The sequence below is a fragment of the Populus euphratica genome, unplaced genomic scaffold (assembly GCF_000495115.2).
Source record: "Populus euphratica unplaced genomic scaffold, PopEup_1.0 scaffold192.1, whole genome shotgun sequence".
Classification (NCBI taxonomy): Eukaryota; Viridiplantae; Streptophyta; class Magnoliopsida; order Malpighiales; family Salicaceae; genus Populus; species Populus euphratica.
Genome location: NW_011500073.1, coordinates 140425 through 159717, shown reverse-complemented (window position 1 = coordinate 159717; position 19293 = coordinate 140425). Strand labels below are relative to the sequence as shown.

Below are 19293 nucleotides of genomic sequence, written 5' to 3'. Positions count from 1 at the left end.
GAACAAAAAAAAAAAAAAAAAGAGTACCGGTTATATGAGTTACACTAAGATGACAATAAGTCAAATGAAGCAGAAAATAGGATAGCATTCAAGCTTTATTAACCATGATACCATGCCTATATGAAACCATGAACGCTTAACTTAGTAGAAGCTACTTCACAAAGCAGAACCATCTGTAAAAGCAATATACACTCCCAAAATTACCTGGCCATAGGCAAACATACAGCTATTGTAACCCGACAAGCAATTCTCTATCATAGGAAGACCAGCCATTCTGAAAAGCATTTCCTGCAAATTTAAGTTTAAAACATTGTTTACTTGCAAAATAAAAGGCATGGCTTATTGTAAAAGTAATTATTTTCTTCCATGTAACCAGACCTGGTCAACTGTTTCACATGCTACATGGTCAAATGTGAATCGAGTTTCTGGTTGACCAATCCAAGTGATGCTCTGAGCGCTTTCTTGCTTCAAGCACCTGTTGTAACCATGCATACTCCTCTCCATGCTATTGAGAGGACGTACACGTATAAGGACCTACATAATTTCATCAAGCATCAACACAACTAGAAAAGCACTCATCCGCAAAACAAACAAGAAAGAACGTTAGCATCAACATTACTAGAGAAGCACTCATTCGTTTGAAACATTGTTCAATATTAACTTCTTCAAATACTAAAACACGCCAAAATTCTAACCTTTCTACAGATTGACACCCATTTTGAAATGTTTCTCATTGTTCACAAAAAAACAATAAAAAAAGAATCATCTCATTACTCTTTTACAAAATTATCTATTAAACCACACCAAGACAAATTAAATACTATTCAAAATTAAACCTGAAAAAAGAACCCCGCAAACTACCTGTACATTATGCTCCATCCAGAATGATGGATCCTCCTTAAGATCAAAATGAGGCACTTCAACACTATTAACAACAGTAGTCCCCCCCAAACCACCAGAGACCGGAAGACCTCTATACAATGCAGAAAAACTCCCTCCTTTCCCCCTAAACCCCGAATTCACAGGCGGCTTTGAAACAACACTCTTGGAGGGCGTACTTTGCGTCGAATTACTCTCTGAATTGGCCCTCTTATTCCCCCTTGGGGTCACATTAGGCCCTAAAGCCCCAAATCCACCACCTCCCTTGCTCAAATCCCTAAAATCAGTCCTCACCTCGTCCCTCGAATCATTACTTATCACACTACTACCACCGGACTCATTTCTCTGAGCCCACCCGAATCGATACTTGGACACCTTATCTGGTGTACGGAGAGGTTCAAAGTTTCTAACTTTGGGCTTGTTTGGAGTTTTATCATGTCTAGGGTTAGGGTTGGGAGATGGGTCCTGAATTGTATTCAACGGTGGCCTAGTTGAGTCAGTACTTGATTGACTCGCTAACGAGTCTCTAGGGTTAACAGGCACATTCTCAATTTCTTCATTGTTCTTCGCATTGCGTCGAAGAAACTTGAAATCTCTCAACATCCTAAGAGCAAAATCGAGAAATTCAGAGATCGTTAGTGATTAGGAGAGATTTATAAAGAACAAGAAAGCTCAGTTGTAGCAGTGATTAAGTTGAATTACCTGAAAAACAGAATCTGTAGATTTCGACTCAGCTTAAAATTATAAACAAAACTGGAATTATTTGATTCTCAAGCAAACATCTCTCTCTCTCTCTCTCTCTCTCTCTCTCTCTCTCTCTCTCTCTCTCTCTCTCTCTCTCTCTCTCTCTCTCTCCGGATTTGAATTGGAAGTGAATTGAATTGTTTTTTAAGTGGAGTTTAAACTGGGGTTTTGTCTGTGGTAGGGGTACGTTGATGGACGGTGGAGATTGAATGGAAATTTGAAAATTGAGGGTTATCGCGGTTTTGGGATTTGAAATGGGAGGGGCGTTTTGGTCAAAGGGAATCGTTAAAGGGCATTACAATAATTGTGTCTGTGTTTCAAATTTCAACGGCTATCTAGGGAGCTGTTCCATAGGAGGCTAGCTGCTCGGAGGTTGCTTTGGCAAGTGATGATCATGGCCACGTGATCGAATCCCAGTATCTCTTTCACTTCACTGGGTGGATTTTTTTGGATCATCCATTGGTGAAAATCCTTCGAAACTCTTGACTGAGCCATAATTCTTCCTCGTTAGTACCAGCTCCCTTCACAATTCTCGGTCAGTATGTTTGTTGTCATTGCAGTAGTTTTTACGTGGTTGTGGTTTAAAAAAATATTTTTAATTGTTGTTAATTGAATTAAAATTTATATTTAATTAAAATTTTAGTTGAAATTTTAGTTAAAAGATGTTATTAAAAATGTTGTTTATAATTAAACAATTCAAAAAACATTTATTTTATAATATTAAATTACATAGGTATATAGTTATTAATACATAAAAATATAGCAAAATAACATCAAGAACCTTGCGGACCATGAACTAATTTTTTATAGTAATCTAAAAACACAAATAAATACATATTTATATATAAAAAAACTAATACTAGGATTTGATCCAAACTTGACCCGGATCATACCGAGTCAACAAATAACTACTTTGGTTTAGTATTTTAGGGAGCTTGAGGAGATGAGGCAAAACTAGTCGTAGCATAAAAAGAAGGCAACATGTAGGCATCGAAAAATCAAAACACAGAAATAAGAACAAAAGGTTAATTAAGTAATGATTTTATTTCATAAATAGGTTAAATGGATTTGTTTTGTGGAATGCTAGGGAAAATAATAAAAAGCAATAATTTTTAGCTTTAACAAAATATATAGTATGACCTTATTTTTTATATGGTATGACTTATTTTTTAGTAGGACTTACTTTTAAGTAACACATCAAATTTTTAATCAAATAGCTATAAATTATTGTTAGGATTAAAGTAACTCTAACCACAATACCAAATGGATTTTAAATTGACGTGCTTTTTTTTATCATGGAGCTATTTTGTCACCAAAAACTTGATAAAGTTTTGTATCAATTTGGTATTATAATATTGATTACTTTTTAAAGTATTTTTTATTTAAAAATAAATTTAAATAATATTTTTTTATTTGTTAAAATTTATTTTCAATATTAGCACATCAAAACAATATAAAAATACCAAAAAATTGAATATGAAGCAAAGAAGAAAATTAAAAAATGTATTTTTTTTCAAAAGCACTTTCAAAATACAAAAACAAACAGGCTTGAGTGTTTTAAGAACACCCATTAACCGGATTCTTTGAAAAAGTTACAAAAAATATATAAGGTATCGGATATTTATTGTAGCGCTAAACATAGTTTAATACGGATAGCAACGACAAGATAATTTTTTTGCTTTTGGATGATTAAAACAAACGAGAAACCTTGAGAGTGGGATTGCTTTGGTCTTTTACATCGGTACGATGGCGGTTAAAAGATTGTTTTGGGTATTAATCTTTTTGAAATTTTTTTGTAGAGTAAAACATACACTTTTACCCTTAAAGTAAAAAAAATAAAAAATCTAGAGTTACTAACAAAGGGGACTTTTTAACTTTTCATGAGTTTTAAAATAGTAAAAATACTTATTTATATCATGATCAAAAAAATATCAGGTTGTTGGTCAAGGGATTTTTTGTTTTTTCCCTTTTTCATATATAGTTAAAATATGTTATTAACTATTGAAAAGTCAAAATATAAGTTTGCATTCAAAGATATTTTTGTAATTTCACATGATGATTTTTTTTGTAATTACTAGAGTCATGAGCGGCGTTTTTATATTTTCAAGTTGACTTTTTAATTTTTTATTGAAGAATGTTGATGTTCATATTCATTACACACTAATGAGATATTCACGTTCACACTATTAAAACAACATATACCACACCACCCGATGCCCAAACATGACATTTCATCATATCTTTGAAAGTGTTATCATGTTCTCTTCCTCGTGGTATGGCACATAATGACATATGGTGATCAGATTATTATTAGTGGTTATTTTTTTCTCTTTTTTTTTTCTTGTCAAATAAAGTGCATGATTGTTCTCTTTGTTTTTTCTTTTTTAATTTCAATTCTCATTCTTTTGATTTTTTATTTTACACCTATTTTTTTTATTAAAGTTTTATTTGTTTTTGATTTAGTTCTTCAACTACAATTTCTCATGTTTTTCATTTTGGTCCTTATTTTTTAATTTTAAATGTAATTCAATGGTCCTTTTGTTAAAGTTTTATTGGCTTTTAATTTCATCAAAGCTATTTGTTTTTTTATTCCAATCATTCTTTTTTTAATTATTCTTTTTTCTTATTTCTTTTATCAAAGTTTTGTTTATTTTCAATTTAGTCATTCAATTATAATTTCTTATATATTTCATTTTGGTCCTTATTCTTATGATTTTTAATTTATTTCTTTAGCTTTTTTTATTAAAATTTTATTGATTTTTAATTTCATCAGTCAATCAAAGTTTATGTTATTTTTTTTTTTTTAAATTTAACCTTTACTCTTTGGTTTTGTTTTTTTTTAAGTTATTTTTCAATTCATTTTAACCCTGCAATTTAAAATTTTTGTTTGCCATTTAACATATATATATTCATCATATATTCATCATCATTATTTTAATTTAAAAGTTTTCTTAAATCCTATTGTGTAATTGATTTTTTTTTCATCTTTTAACATTTGATTTGATAAAGATTAAACTTCATATTTTTTTTCATTTATAGCACTTATGATCTAATGATATGAGTTACAAGTTTGAAAAGTTAAAGTCATTTGATATTTTTCTTTTTAGGTTGATCTGATACGATATTAATAATAGGTCTTTGAGCCAAGGATAAAATGAGTGTCTACTAGACTAAGTTGCCTTTTTCCTATATTCAACCATAACACGCGCCAATGAAAATGAAACAAGTAGAAAATTGTGAGCCCCAGGAAAAATGTAACTTTGTAAATTGATTGCATAACATGACATAAATATCAATTTGCATATTCATTACAAATTAAAAATCAATAAAATAAGATTTTTTTCTGCAAATTTTTTATCGGCCATCTTTTTTTTGGTAAAATTGATTATCTTGTTTATAATTCTCAACCATGATGCTATATATTTTTATGAAAATTAAAATAATAATTGATGTTGTTTCAAAATCTAATATGCTCAAGAATAATTTTTAGTGTTTCCATAGAGAGTGATTACACATTCATGTCAATATTTCTTTATCTAGAGTTTAAGAAGTTGATTATCGGTAATAAAAGACCTAACACCTATAATACAGTTCCTTTTGATGGGATTTAGGGATTTTGTGATGATAAAATCAATTATTTTTAACAAGAAATTGCAATAAATAAAAAAATGAGCTTTAAATTCAAAGAATAAAAGTGTTTATTTTTAGTCATGTACGATAAATATTTTGAAAATAATAATATGAATACTTAAAGAGTATGGAAAAGATGAACCTTTTACATAAGTGGTTCGGGAGGTATATATAACATTTGAACTTTGTCATGTTATTTTAATTGAGGGATTGAAACATCATTTCCTTCTGATAGCATTAATGAAAGCAAAATTAAGCTTAGGTTGATTTGGCTAAAACTAAAAGAACTAATTCAGTTAAAGGACTTAATTAAAATTTTATTAAGTTTAATTGATTTAATTAAATACTTTATTGGAATAAAAATCAAGTTTGAAAGTCAATTTGGCTAAAATTAAAAGAATCAAATTAAGTTTAAGGATTTAATTAAAAAATTTAATGTTTAATTGACTTAATTAAGAACCTAATTGAGTGAAAATTAAGTTTGGAAACCTAATTCAAGTGAATTTGTGATAATTAAAAAATCAAGGATCTAATTAAACTTTAAAAGTTTAATTAGCTTGATCATGAGCTTAATTGAAAGAAAAATCAAGTTTGAAAGTCAATTTAGCCATATAGAAAGAATTAATAAGTTTACGAGCTTAATTAAACTTGAGATTGACTTAATTAATGTAATCAAGAGTTTAATTAAAAAAACTAGAAGTTTAAAATGCTAATTAAGGATGAAATTGAAGAGTATCAAAACCAAAACCCATTTTGTAATGGGCACTAGAAATTGAGGTTTCAATTAGAGATAATTAGGAGTGAAATTGAGAAGATTCTCAAGAATTATGTTTAATTAAAGGGGTTAATCACAATGTTTCAAATGATTAAGATCTAGAATGGAAATAAGAATGTTTAAATCCTAATTAGATTTGGGATAGCTAAATAATGACATTTTTATTTAAATGAAATGACATGATATAGCTTTGTTGAAAATTGATAAAAAAAAGAAGAAGAAGTGAAATCAGAACCAATGTTATTTTTAATTGCACTATGAATAATCGTCCACCTCCACCTATTCAGCTAGAGAGCAACAACAAAAATCCCACATCTCCAAACATCTAGTCCATCCTTATCTTTTTATATTCAAACTTTTCTTTATTCTTGAGCCAAAATCATACCAACTTCTTAAATTTAATGACTTAGTTTCTCCTCTCCTAAATCCTATGATTTTATGCCCTTTTCTTTTTCTTAGCTCCAAAGCCTCTCTCACATTAGAACAAAATCCTCCCTTGTATGTTCTTTGAACATAAAAACCTAACAATCATGTATTGCTTAAAACCACCTCATTGCCACCCTCGTCTTTCATCATTCGAGTCTTTCATCATCTAAGCTATTATCGTTAAAATCATGAGTTAATTCATAAAATTATATTATTTTACTAGTCAATATATATCTAAATTACAAAATCAAACTAAAAACTTAAATATAAATAAAATAAAATTTAACTCATGCAAAATTAATAAAATTAATCTAATTTTACGAGTTTATTAAATTTATAATATGAACTAAATTAAATTCAAATTTAGCATTAAAATATCTGGTAATCAATTTTGTAAGATTGAACATATCTTTCAAACTGTATATTGGATAGAGTTAAGATTTTATAGGAAAATAATAGACATATAAAAATATATTGTGGTATATTTTCAAGTCAAATGAAGTTGAGAAACATAATATTTCAGAGGATCAAAGTTAATAAATGAAATTTGTCAAATCTATCAAACTAGATATTCGTGTACTGTTTTTGACATATTTGAAGCTACTAGTGAAATTGTGATGCGATTAAAGTTGAGATAGAAACTAGATATCTCAAGCTTTCTAATCATATATCATAAGCTCAATAATTCATCCAAACAAGAGAGAACGACATGTTTGAAATTAGAACTCATATCTGTTAAGAATATATGAAATTAGAGATTCGTGCTATATGAATGAATTTTAACATGAAAAATTTATTTTTATTATTCTATTTTATTTATTTATTTATGAATGATTATTTTTAATTTAGATTTTTGCTAGCGTATTAGACAATGTTTAGAAATTTATTTCATTATTAAATTTATGTTAGTTAATTAATAGTTTAGACTCATTAACTTACAATCTAAAAGGGATTCATTAGGACTTCTTGTAATGAAAACAACCAAGTTGTCAGTCAGTTCATATGTATTTCCTACCATTAAGTGATTCCATTATATTGAAAAGTTTTGTTCTAATATTTTTTTATTTTTCCATGTCATTAATTTATTGATACATGCAATTTATTTTTATTTTTATTTTTTAGATTATTCATTGATTATAATCTTGTTGACTCTCTTTATTAATTTTAATATAATTTAATTTTTTAATTGAAATTGTAAATATATAATTAATTAAAAAATTACATATAATTTTATAATTTAAATTTATAACCCAAGTTTATATTATATTTTCAATTTCATGTTAAAAAAAGGTCTATGACAACCTTGCTCTTGCTCGGAGCCAAAATCCCTACAAACACAAGAGACAAGGATGGTACACTGCTATACTAGCTTGACATCTAAGCCAAAAGCAACAAAATCCCAACCAACGGCTGCAGAGGAGGGCTATGGAGATCAAATACTATGGTGTTGCCAACAAAGAAAGTCTAGAATCCTCCATTGTTGCCTATAAAAGGAGAGGTTCTGAAACAACTGGGAGAGGAGAGAATCATTACCATGATACAAACTAAAAAAAAATAGGCCTTCTATTGCCCTCTCAAGCCTCCATATCTTCCACTCTAGAAAACCCACAAATCTTCATCTCATATATGGAAGGCCTAACCCTCATGCCGTTACGACAAAGTCCGGCCACTTAAAAAATCAAGGAACCAAACCCAGACTGCCTCCATCTTTTTTTTACCTTATTGCTTCGGTTTCAAGCCTGTGAATTATTTGAAGCTTTCCAAGTCACCATCTTGAGAGGAGGAAGACGCCCAGCTCTCTTTGGAAGGCAAGAATCAGCAAATCGTCGTTGTTTCTACAATGTAAAAAGGGGGGTTTATCAGGACCTGCGAAAGCAAAAGAAAAGAGCATCAAAGTAAAGTGTTAAGAAGCTTTTCGAATAAGAAGCCAGATTGGTCCCATTGTAACAGGTATTCCCTCTGAATCTTTCCTTTCTTTGTGGTTAAATGTTCTCTTGTTGTTTTAGACACTGTACGTTAGTAAGGTCCTTTGTTTTTAAACATGGTGTCCTTGTAAAGACCTGGAAACTCGATAAAGCATTGTGCATTCCTTTGGTATAACTTGAAATCTTGATGTCTGTTTTGCTAGACAACGGATATAGACTGGGTGTTGCTTTAGGGCATAGGATTTATAGGGCTACCAGAAGCCTCTTTTCATTATACTTAGGTTATGGATCGAGGTTAATTGTGTTGACGAGAACTATAGTATAACTGCAGGCCCCCACGTTTCCTTTTGTGTGAAATGAAGTTATTACGCAGTCTTTGTAAAGCGTGTGTTGTTAGGCTTGGCATGGTCACGGGTTGTCTCCTTTTTTAAGCGTGAATGTGGTATGGCTATGTGAAATGGTTTCTTCGTGTTCTTTTTAACCTAAACGTCCTTTTGTTTCTGATGGATTTTAATTACACACAACTCATTTTGATCTCCTAAATATAAATTTGGTTTTTTGTTTTTGGTTTAGGCATTCCAAGCCCCTTTTAAAAAAAGGCTGGCTGTTTTGTTTCTCTAGCCTGTCGGCTTTTCTTCCACCAAGGCCTGTTTTAACTTTTCTAAAAGCCCATACAATTTTCTTTGGACAAGACCCACACTTTGAACTAGCCTGGGAAGCCCAGTTCACATAACTGGACTGGCGCTTTAAGGCTTAAGACCTGACAAAGCTGAAATTTGCCTAAGAAATTTTTTTATTTTTAGGTCCCTAAATTTTTATTTTTTTTAGTGTTTTTTCAAACATGTTCCAGTTTAATTTTAATTAATTTTGAGATTTTTAAAGGACTATTTTGTAATTAATTTTTATTTTTTATACCATTTTATCTTTTTATATTTAATTTTTGATATTGTAAATTTATATGTAAAATACTTTTTCAATAGTAAATAAACTTGTTAAAAAAATAAAAAAAAATATTTATTTTAAAAAAAAGATAAAAATATATATATTTATGTACTAAATTGCATACAAGCAAGTTTCTCCAAAAAAAAATATATATTTGCATTTTTAACCAAAAAAATACAATACAAAAAAAAAAATGAAATAGAGAGAAAAAATAAAAAAAATATATATTGCATGATTTAGTATTTTTTAGAAAATATAAAAAAACAAAAAAATATTTTTTATATTTTTTATGTATTATAGACTTAGTAACAAGTTTATTAAGCTCATAATCTAAATTTTAAAAATACTAAAATAAAAATTTGTTTATTTTTAATGTGAAGGATTATAAAATTATATTTAATATGTACTTCTAGTATTAAAAAATAATAAAATTTTATTTGACTTTACAATCATTAGGCTTGACTCATGAAGTTATAATTTACTTTATTAAGATAGATTTACTTTAACTAAAAGATAAATTGATGAATAATAAAAGACAACAAAATCTTATTAAGATGTAGTAGAAGTTATAGTGTTTTTTTTTATACATAACTAATTATTAAATTTTAAAAATTAATTAAAGTTCTTAATAATTAAAATGCTAGATGTAAACTTTAAATTTTTATAAATTATAAAATAAAAAATTGAATTTTTTATTTTTTCCATGCATCACCAACTCTAATATAAAGAAATAATAGTTACAATAATAAAAAATTTCACATAATTATTTTTTACTAATTTCAACAAACATCAATTAATTTAAAATTTTATCTATGAAAACTTCATAAAATCAACCACAATAATCACATAATATCTCTTTTACTAAACACTAATGATTGAATCAAGCTTAATAAATCATATTCTTGTCAAATGTTCTAATCCAATAATCAACCAACACTAAAAATTTCAAAACAACATTCAAATCATTTGTTAATTCAATAACCCAACCTAAATCCAAATATAATTCATGAATCAAAGTTTAAATGTTTAAACACAAACACCATTCAAAGAATAAGGTCACACCACTTAAAGAATAAGCTCACAATCCATCGCAAAATCAAGTAATCGACATGTAATTCAAAAATCTAAGTTATACGATTCAACTTAAAGTAAAAAAACATAAATTCAAAGAATAAGCTACATAAGAACTCAACCTTTAATGGTGGATGAAATGAGCACAAAAGTTGCTGGTGGCTGACAGCTTCAGAGGACGTTCACGATGCTGCTGGAAGTTGGTGACGACAAAGGCGATACGTCTGTAGCACAGGTGAGAGGACCGTCGAAGTTGTTGGTGTGTATTCCCACGTGTCGACGAGGATTAGAGGCGCGTGGCAGCCTATACAGGTGCACCGATGTTCTTCTCTCCACTGGCACTGGCGGTGTAGCACACCATCACTGGAGATGAGAGATTTAACGGTTGGAAGTTTCAGATTTCTTCTTTCTTTTTGTAGTCTTGCTTTCCTTCCTCTTGTATTTATGACTTCCATGATGTTTTGTATCTTGTATCTTGGTGGTGGGCGACGTAGATTGCGTTTGTTTTTTAGGATAGATGTTATCATTATGGTTTAAGAAAAGTTAAATTTAAAAAAAATATGATTAAACATGTTTAGTTATATTTAGAAATGTATTTAGTAAAAATTATAATTAAAATTTATATGCAATAAAAAATATATAAAAAATATTTGGTTATAATTATTTTTTAAAAATATTATTTACTTGAAAATATATCAAAATAATTTTTTTATTTTTTAAAAAATTATTTTTAATATCAAAATCTAAAAATAAAAAAAATATTAATTTAAACTAAAAAATAAAAAAATTTAAATTTTAAAAAATATTTTTGAAATGCAAAAACAAATAAAGTTTTATAAAATTTATTTAAAAAACATGTAAAAATAATTTTATAAAAATTATATTTTAAATTTAATTTTTTAACAGATTTTATAATATAAAATGTAATTTAATATATTATTAAATGTTTAACTGTGTGTTTTACACTGCAAACATGGAAGCAGGTGAAAACAAACAGACGCTTAGCATGTATAAAATACGGTAGCCTTTTTTTTTTGTGTTTTAAGGAGAGAGAGATTTTTTGGTCTTGTAGAGAGAGAGAGGGTTTTTGTGCTTATTTATCTATTTATGTGGTGCTTGCTGAAGAGCCTGTGTGGATTGGTGGGAAGGAAAGTGTATGGACGTTTTTTTTTTTAAATAAAGCCAACTTCTTTTTATTTAGGGGAGTGTTTTGTGAAATTTTTTTAACTAATTTTGTATGGGGCTTGGGGTTGTTACTGTCAGAGAGTAACTACATATTTATACTAATTTAAAATATTTATTTCGCATCCAGTCTCTATAAACTTTTTCATACTTATTTATTATTTTCTTGAATTCTAACTTTCCTGTTGCTTATAGCCTTTCCTATAAGTGTGTATAAGTGTATTTTTTTTGGTGGTAATGTTTATGGTAATAATTTAAAAAACTAATTTTAAAAAATTAATTTTTATCGGTGGTTAGTTTTAATAAAATGTGCATTTGACTAAAATTATGGTTTGAATTTTTTTGATCAAAAGCATGTCATAATATATTTGGTTAAAATTTTAGTTGGAATTAATTTTGTATATAAAATAACTAAAAAGGACACAAATTTATTTCTCGTTTTTTAAATAAAAAAAATAACAAATAGTAGAAATAATAATTTGTATAAAAAGAATTTTTTTTTAAATAAAAAATATTATTATCTTATAAAATTTGCTGCAATGTCATTACAAACAAAATTCATATGGGAAACTCTCTAGTGCTTATATGTTTCTGATTGTGGAATTATATCAATTAAAATATCATTAGAGATAAAATCAGGATGACGATCAAACTCATTAAATGTAATATCTTAAATTGACTTTCCTCTAATATAATTATGTAGTGTTATTGATGGGACAACAATTTAAACTTGTGTTTTGTAAGGAAAAATAGACATGTTCTACCAGATTCTTCACCTCCTTTTTTTTTCAAAATCTAAGGCCCCATTTGTTTGTTGAAAATTAGTTTTCTTTTAAAAAGTAAATTCCAGGAAAGTAAATTATTTTCTAATGTTTGACAGTGTAATGGAAAATAAGTTGGAAAACACCTTCCAGTGTTTGGTTATGTCATGGAAAATGAGTTGGAAAATAACTTATTAATGCTTTATTTTTCTCAAATTTATTAAAATAATGTGGAACAATTCTTACAAATTAAAAAGTTGAATGAGAATGAAATTAAAAAAAATATAATTTTATAAATTATCTCAAATAAAATAAATAATAATCAAAGTAATAGAGATCAAATTTTAAAAATAAAAAAATAAAAGATGAAAAAATTAAAATAATAATAATTAATATTTCATAAATTATTTCAAATAAAATAAGTAATAATAAAAAAAATAAGGACCAAATTTGATATATACAAAATTTCAATAAAATTACTTAGTCAGCAGTAACCAATTAATTTATAGATTAAGGGACAACAACATTTCAGCAGTAATAGTGACATCCATATCAATATATAGCAACAAAATTTATCTCTTATAATGTAAAACACATAGCACTAAAGTATGTTCATGATAATTATGATATTAATATTATGTTCATGAAGTAGTTAACTTCTAATGAATAAATCATTGTATATCATGAAATGAAATTGTAATAACCTATCTAAGACTTGAAATATCAAATTCAAAGAATACCTAAAAACACACGAATCATTTTCAATATCAAATTTTTAGAAATGCTTTAAAGATAAATTTATTAGAACAATACTCAACATGCAATTTAGATGTAAAGTAGATTAATTAGATTGACCCTTACATCATGGTTTAAGGTTTGAGCTCCTCTTGAATATTAATTTTAGTTATTGAAAATTTTCTTTTCTTATATTCAATTGCTTCCCACATTTTCCTCATGCTTCTAACAATAAAAAACTCATAGGCAAAGCTCACTTTTGAAAACCATATTCTCAATGGAGTGAAACTCTTTCATGATGTTTTCTATGCTACATTATTTTTTATCTCAAATACTAGATGTGCATTCACTCCTAGCATGGACATTATCAACTAATTGATCTAAACATGAAAAAAAATTGCTCTCCTATTCTTGAACTTTTTTTTTAACACTTCTTTTTATACATTGTTGAAGCTTTTTTCTCTTGTTACTACTATTACTAGGATTGCTACTATTATTGGCAAAGTTAACATTAGCAACTATATTATTGATATCCTCTATAAAATTTGATAAAGTATCATTCTCTAAATCACCACTACCTTTCTTTAAATTTAAATACTCATTAATAGCATTCCTTATCCCTTCACCTAAACCATCATCATTAGAATTCAAACCTTGTAATGGAGCCCAAGTATATTGACTTGTAGCCACAATGTTTATAAATATAATATTATATTTACAACACAACGTGGGCTTAATACAGGAATGCCTAAATTTTCAAGCTTTTCGTATTTCCTACAAGAAAAAATAATGATACAAATGAATTATAACAAACATAACAATAAACCATAAAGTATTTTATAGTAATTGTACACATGCTTAAACAAAAACACACTTTGATTTTAGATTTCCATCTCTCGTTAGTGGCTGAAATTGCTCCAAGTTTAAACTCCGACCTACTCATTTTTTGAAAATCAACTTTTTTCATATTCTCCAATTTTTTTTTATTCCATCCCTCTTATTCTTCAATTGTGCTTTCATTAGTGTATGATTGGTCTACTTTTTAAAGCAATTGATAATATATTTTCATCTAGCTTTGTTAAAATATGTGTTTGGTCGCACACCTCTCTCAAATGCTTTGACAAATGTCACAAAATTTGTTCAACATCTCCCTATTCTAACATGCCTTATCTTGTGATTGAGAATTTTTTATGTTCTCAATTATAGTGTTTCTTCAAATATATAATTAATAAGTTAATTTTCTAGATGCAATATAACAAAAAGATGATGAGAAAACATGAATTTGTGTGAATGCAACAACAGTCTTGGTTTTTGAAAGCAACAATTCCTAATAGCTACTTGACAAGAAAAGGTGTTTGATGCAGTTGATGATACAAATTTAACAATAATACTAAATAAATTGATTTTATAGCACTTAATGCAAGTGAAATTCGCATATGGATCAACCAAGTTTCTAAAAACAACAATTAAAAGAAACTCATTTAAGTTTAGAAAGGTGAGTTACAAGAAAAAAAAACTAAATCGTAAAGGAAAAAATTAAGTGAAGTACTTCATGGGGATGTTAAATTTATCCCGCATAAATTAACATGCTCACACACTAATCATAATATTAGAAACAAAATAAATCTACACCATGGGTGTCATAATAAATTACAAGAAATCTTCCAAGTTTAGAAATAGTTTTTGGGAAGTGTATTTGTATATAGGCCAGTTTGTTAGTTTCAATTTAGAAATTGATTATTCATAGTTTCTTTCCTAGCATAGACAATGTTATGTAATAATTAAGAAAATGGATTTCAACACCACTACAAATGTCAATTAATGTGAAACTAAAAGCAACATTTGTAACCAATCCATAGAATTTTTTATGCTTTAAATAAAAGATGTTAGATTTATAGCTTTGAAACAAAACAAAAAGCATAAATTTATAAAAAGAAAGAAGAAGGGAATGATTTTTGATGAAATTGAAAAATTTAATTACATGAAATTTTTGAAATATTCTTTTTAAAAAATTAGTTTGAAGATGGTGTCAATTACATCGTGTTGTCAATGATGTAATTGATATGAAGAAATATGGAACCCCGAGAAGAACAGAACACGAAATCAAATTTGGTGTATAGTTTGAGTTTAGGATGAGGATTTGGGTTGGAGATGGGTAATCTTTTGAGTGTTTCAATGATTTGTTGACAAACAAGAATTTGACTATAAGATCTTACAATTGGAAACATAATCGGTAAGATAATGAAGATTTGGGAGGTGAAGATGTTGAATCAACGGCAAGAACAATGAAGAGAAAGGAAAAGCACGTTGAAGAGAGAGGCAAGAAGATGGACGATAGAGGAAACAAGTGAAGCAATGACAAGATTATCTTGGACAATAGAAAATCAACGATTTAATGGTGTCGGTGCACTCTTTTTGCAATTGTGGTTAGTATTCAGCAACAACAAAAACCAACTGAGTCTAAGAATTTTATTTATTTTTAAACAACATTATGTTCCTCTTTTTTTTTTCTTTTTACAATTTTTATTTTTTAGTCTAGTCTTTATTATTATTATTATTATTATTATTATTACATTTGGCTCACTAAAGAAACTTATTATTCATTTTTTTTTGGATTAAGGATTTTCTCTTTAATAAAAATTCACCAGTTGTGACAAATCAAAAAATCAGAAATTTATAGACTAAACTGAAACTGTACACCTTTCGGGAGAAATGCTTCCTTTTTTTACGAAGAATTTTTATTCTTTTCAACCGTTGTTTTTCTTTTTTTCAAAAAAATGCTGAAAACAGGCTTGCTCACTTGTACGAGCGATGACAAGGCTTGCTCACTTGTATATCTTCTTCTCTTTCATAATCATGAATAGAATCAATCCACATCAACAAAAATAACGCAATATTGTACCTTTATTCATACCAAATCCCATTATTTTTATACATGATACTGCTGAATCTCATAGAAGAGACTTTTTTCTGTAGAAGGTAGTGATTCATTTCTTGTTACTTGATGGACAGTGCTCCCTCTAGCTTATCAGCTAACTCGGACTCTAGTATCCTGAAGTGATAAATTTGGATGTTCTCTACATCAAGCTTCTTGAAATTGCTGCGCTTTCTCGTGACAAAAAACTTTCCCCAGTTGTATGGCTTGTATCTGACAGGGTTTTGCTCATTTGTCAGCTCCTCCAGGGGCTTCACATCAGTGTAGTGTGCCGGGTTGAAGAAAAACGGAATGGAAAACCTTTCCCTCTCAGAGTTCACCATAACTCTATGTTCCACACTCTCATAAGCATCATTGCTCCAAACCTACACAAGAAGTAAAGATTCTACCAAGTGGCTTCGGCAAATGCAAATCTCAGAAACAAGCCTGCCAGATAATTGATTAGTGTTGATTGCTAAATCATCTTATCGTACTGTGATTTTGGTAATGGTACCTGGATAATGTCACCAATATTGATGATAAAGGCATCAGGGGTTGGCTCAACTCGAATCCATTCCCCGTCTTTTTTTCTGACTTCTAGTCCCCCAACATCATCTTCAGCGAGGATGGTCAAGGCTCCAGCGTCCTTGTGTCGACCAACGCCAAGAGCTAGTTGTGGAACAGGGCAAGGGGGATAATGATTGAGTCTAATGAAGCTGGTTTGGTCTTCAAAGAATCCATGGAACCTATTCTCTGGTAAGCCTAGACTCAGGGCAACGAGCCCCAACAACTTGAAGGCTAGTTTTTCCATGTCTTTAGCATATTCTTCCAAGGCCTCCCTGCATGCAAGACAAAAAGAAACATTCATAATCTTATATTATCAAAGAACTTGTAGATTGGAACTAAAACATTCACGAGGCGTCCAAACTGTGCAAAAGTTTTTATTTTTTTTAAAAAGTACAGTTACCTTAGTTCAAGGGGATACTCGGGCCACTGATCATTAAACCATTCGGTAACTTCCCTGTCATCAGTCTCATACGAGGATGGCACAATGGTTGGAGTCTTCACAGCAAAATCAAACACTTCTTTCCAGTCCCTAACATTTTTGGTATGCTCGGTGTCATAATAACCCAACACCTTCTGCTCGTCTCTCCTAACCTTCCTTTTCTCCTCTAATGGCTGACCGAAAAATTTTCTTGATGCATTCTCAATCTTTTGTCGCTTATCAAGAGGCACCCCATGATTGATCACTTGAAAGAACCCCAAGTTCTTGCATGCATTCCCTATCTCCTTCACCAGACCATCAAGCGCTTGAGAGTTATCCAAGTTGGTGTTAGGAGAATTAATTATGGATAAATCAATTAAGGGTATTCCTTCTGCTTTGATGATCTCAAGCTTTGGCCTGTGCTCAAGGTCTTGAATGAAGGCTGGATCAACCTCTCCCATGATGATCTCTCTCTCTCTCGAATAATTTTTTGTTAGCAAAAGGGTTGTGGGGTATGGTCTTATTTATGCTTCGAGAACTGGTTTAATACAAAGTGAACCTAGACAGACCCTGCGGTGTTCTTCGGATGGGGTAAAGTAGATGCAGACAGATTATGTGACGTTTGTGCTGACAATTTTCTTTTACACAACGTTTCTAAACTTGGTTCATGCTAGTTGAAGATGCTTTACATTTTCTCTAATTTAGATACATCGAATGTAGACATTTTTTTATGAATACCGCGACAGTAAATCAATATTTTCTTTTCTTTAACCCACCAAAAGACAAACATATATATATAGATATACAGGAATACACAAATTGTGATTATGATCTAAAATTTGTTTTAAAATGATGGATTAATTTAATTTTTTATTAAAACAATTATTTTGGATTTTTATTTTAAAAAATAATACATCATTTTTTTAAGTGAAAAAGCCTCAATCTACATAAAACTTAACCAGTTACAAATTAAGCCGACAGGCTGGGCTGAGTCAGGTTTTATAAACCATGTCTCTACTCTAGTGTAGGGGACTGACTTGAGCTGGGCTCGAGAACTTTTGTTTCTTTGCCATTCAGAATAATTAGGCAGTCAAAAAATATTTTGACTTTGGATCGTTTACTTGTCGACTATCCTGACAAAGCGTATCCTGCTATGTTTGGGACTTCGGCTTTATTTAAGTTTGTGATAAGATAATGATTTAATTTTTTTATTTAAAAATATATTAAAATAAAATTATTTTATTTTTTAAAATTATTTTTAATATTAACATATAAAAACTATATAAAAATAAAATTTTTATTTTAAACAAAAAAATTTAAAATTTTTGGAAACGTGGTATGCACCGTATTTCTAAATACACCCTTGATATATATATATACATCACTAGTTATTTTATTTTTATTTTATTATAATTATAATTTTTAATATAAAAAATTAAAAGTGAAAATTAAAATTTTTATAGAAACATCTAATCATATAAGATTAATAATTATCTATGTATATAAATTAAAAGAACTAAAAGAGAAATTAGAAAAATTAAGAGAATGATGTAAATCAAGATATTTGATCCCGTAAAATAATATTTTTATCTATTTATACCTATCAAATTTATTTATTAAAATTAATAAAAAATAATAAAAATAAAAATACATATGAAACTGGTTAAATAAAATAATATTATGTAGTTTTGAATATATTAAAAATATTATCTTAAATTAAATATTGTTTTTATAAATTAAAGTTCAACACAGCTCTGTGTTGCTTGAATTTGACATAATCAATATAAAGCGTAGTCTAAAGAATACACCCCTTCTCCCCCAGCGAATCAAAAAGCCTACATCCTTCCAGTCGCACCTGTCCAGTGCAATGGCAGTGGCCTCCACTTATATACGAGTCACCGAAGATAGTAAAACACCTGTTTGTGTGTGATTAAGGCATCTAACATCTTCATTTGCATAGACTTCAACGCATGCTTTTCAAGTTATGAAACTTCTTATAACCTCATACCTACAGCAGCATTCATCAGAAGAATACCTGGAATAGATGCTCTGAACTAACAACAAACAATCAAAACTATCCAAAGTTAACTACCAGGTCTGATATGTAATGTTGTGAAATAAGAAGAAAATTTAAGAGGAAATGGCAATAATGCCCTTGAAAGAGTAGGTTTTATGTATAAATGAGAGGGATGTTTTAGTGTGTGTGTCAGTTAGTGTGTGTGTGGGGAGAGAGAGAGAGAGAGAGAGAGAGAGAGAGAGAGAAAATGAAAGGGAAGAGAATTGAATAAATTAAGTGGTTAAGGTAAGATATAAATTTGAACGAG

General features: G+C 28.9%; 2 protein-coding genes across 4 annotated transcripts in view; both read right to left on the bottom strand.

Annotated features, from left to right (window-relative positions):
* POK2 (phragmoplast orienting kinesin 2) overlaps positions 1-1717 on the bottom strand; it is a 14543-nt gene extending 12826 nt beyond the window's left edge. Inside the window, exons 1-4 of the mRNA XM_011002881.1 lie at positions 1582-1717; positions 862-1483; positions 379-534; positions 205-288 (exon numbers count right to left, since the gene is read on the bottom strand). Coding sequence (XP_011001183.1) covers positions 205-288; positions 379-534; positions 862-1482 — 861 coding nt within the window. The 5' untranslated portion in view covers position 1483; positions 1582-1717. The remainder of the gene's footprint in view (positions 1-204; positions 289-378; positions 535-861; positions 1484-1581) is intronic.
* A 6126-nt stretch (positions 1718-7843) lies between these two features.
* Positions 7844-17588, bottom strand: LOC105108540 (protein SRG1-like). Of its 3 annotated transcripts, none has more exons than XR_839075.1 (5): positions 17494-17588; positions 16952-17456; positions 16499-16823; positions 15973-16370; positions 7844-8320 (listed from the first exon to the last, which is right to left on the bottom strand). XR_839075.1 is itself a non-coding variant. In XM_011002876.1 (4 exons), exons 2-4 carry the CDS (start codon positions 17428-17430, stop codon positions 16068-16070), a joined length of 1107 nt encoding a protein of 368 aa, XP_011001178.1. In that variant the 5' UTR covers positions 17431-17456; positions 17494-17588; the 3' UTR covers positions 15952-16067. The 3 variants fall into 3 exon arrangements, 1 of the variants encoding a protein (XP_011001178.1); XR_839076.1 differs by having other exon boundaries at positions 7845-8289; XM_011002876.1 differs by lacking the exon at positions 7844-8320 and having other exon boundaries at positions 15952-16370.
* Positions 17589-19293: the final 1705 nt, after the last annotated feature.

Bases quoted from the DNA above. Each gene is read 5' to 3' on its own strand.
- LOC105108540 (XM_011002876.1), bottom strand. From the start codon at position 17,430: ATGGGAGAGGTTGATCCAGCCTTCATTCAAGACCTTGAGCACAGGCCA. The intron at 16,824-16,951 runs GTAACTGTACTT...TCTTGCATGCAG, and splicing joins GAGTATCCCCTTGAACTAAG to GGAGGCCTTGGAAGAATATG. The intron at 16,371-16,498 runs GTACCATTACCA...CTTCTTGTGTAG, and splicing joins ATATTGGTGACATTATCCAG to GTTTGGAGCAATGATGCTTA.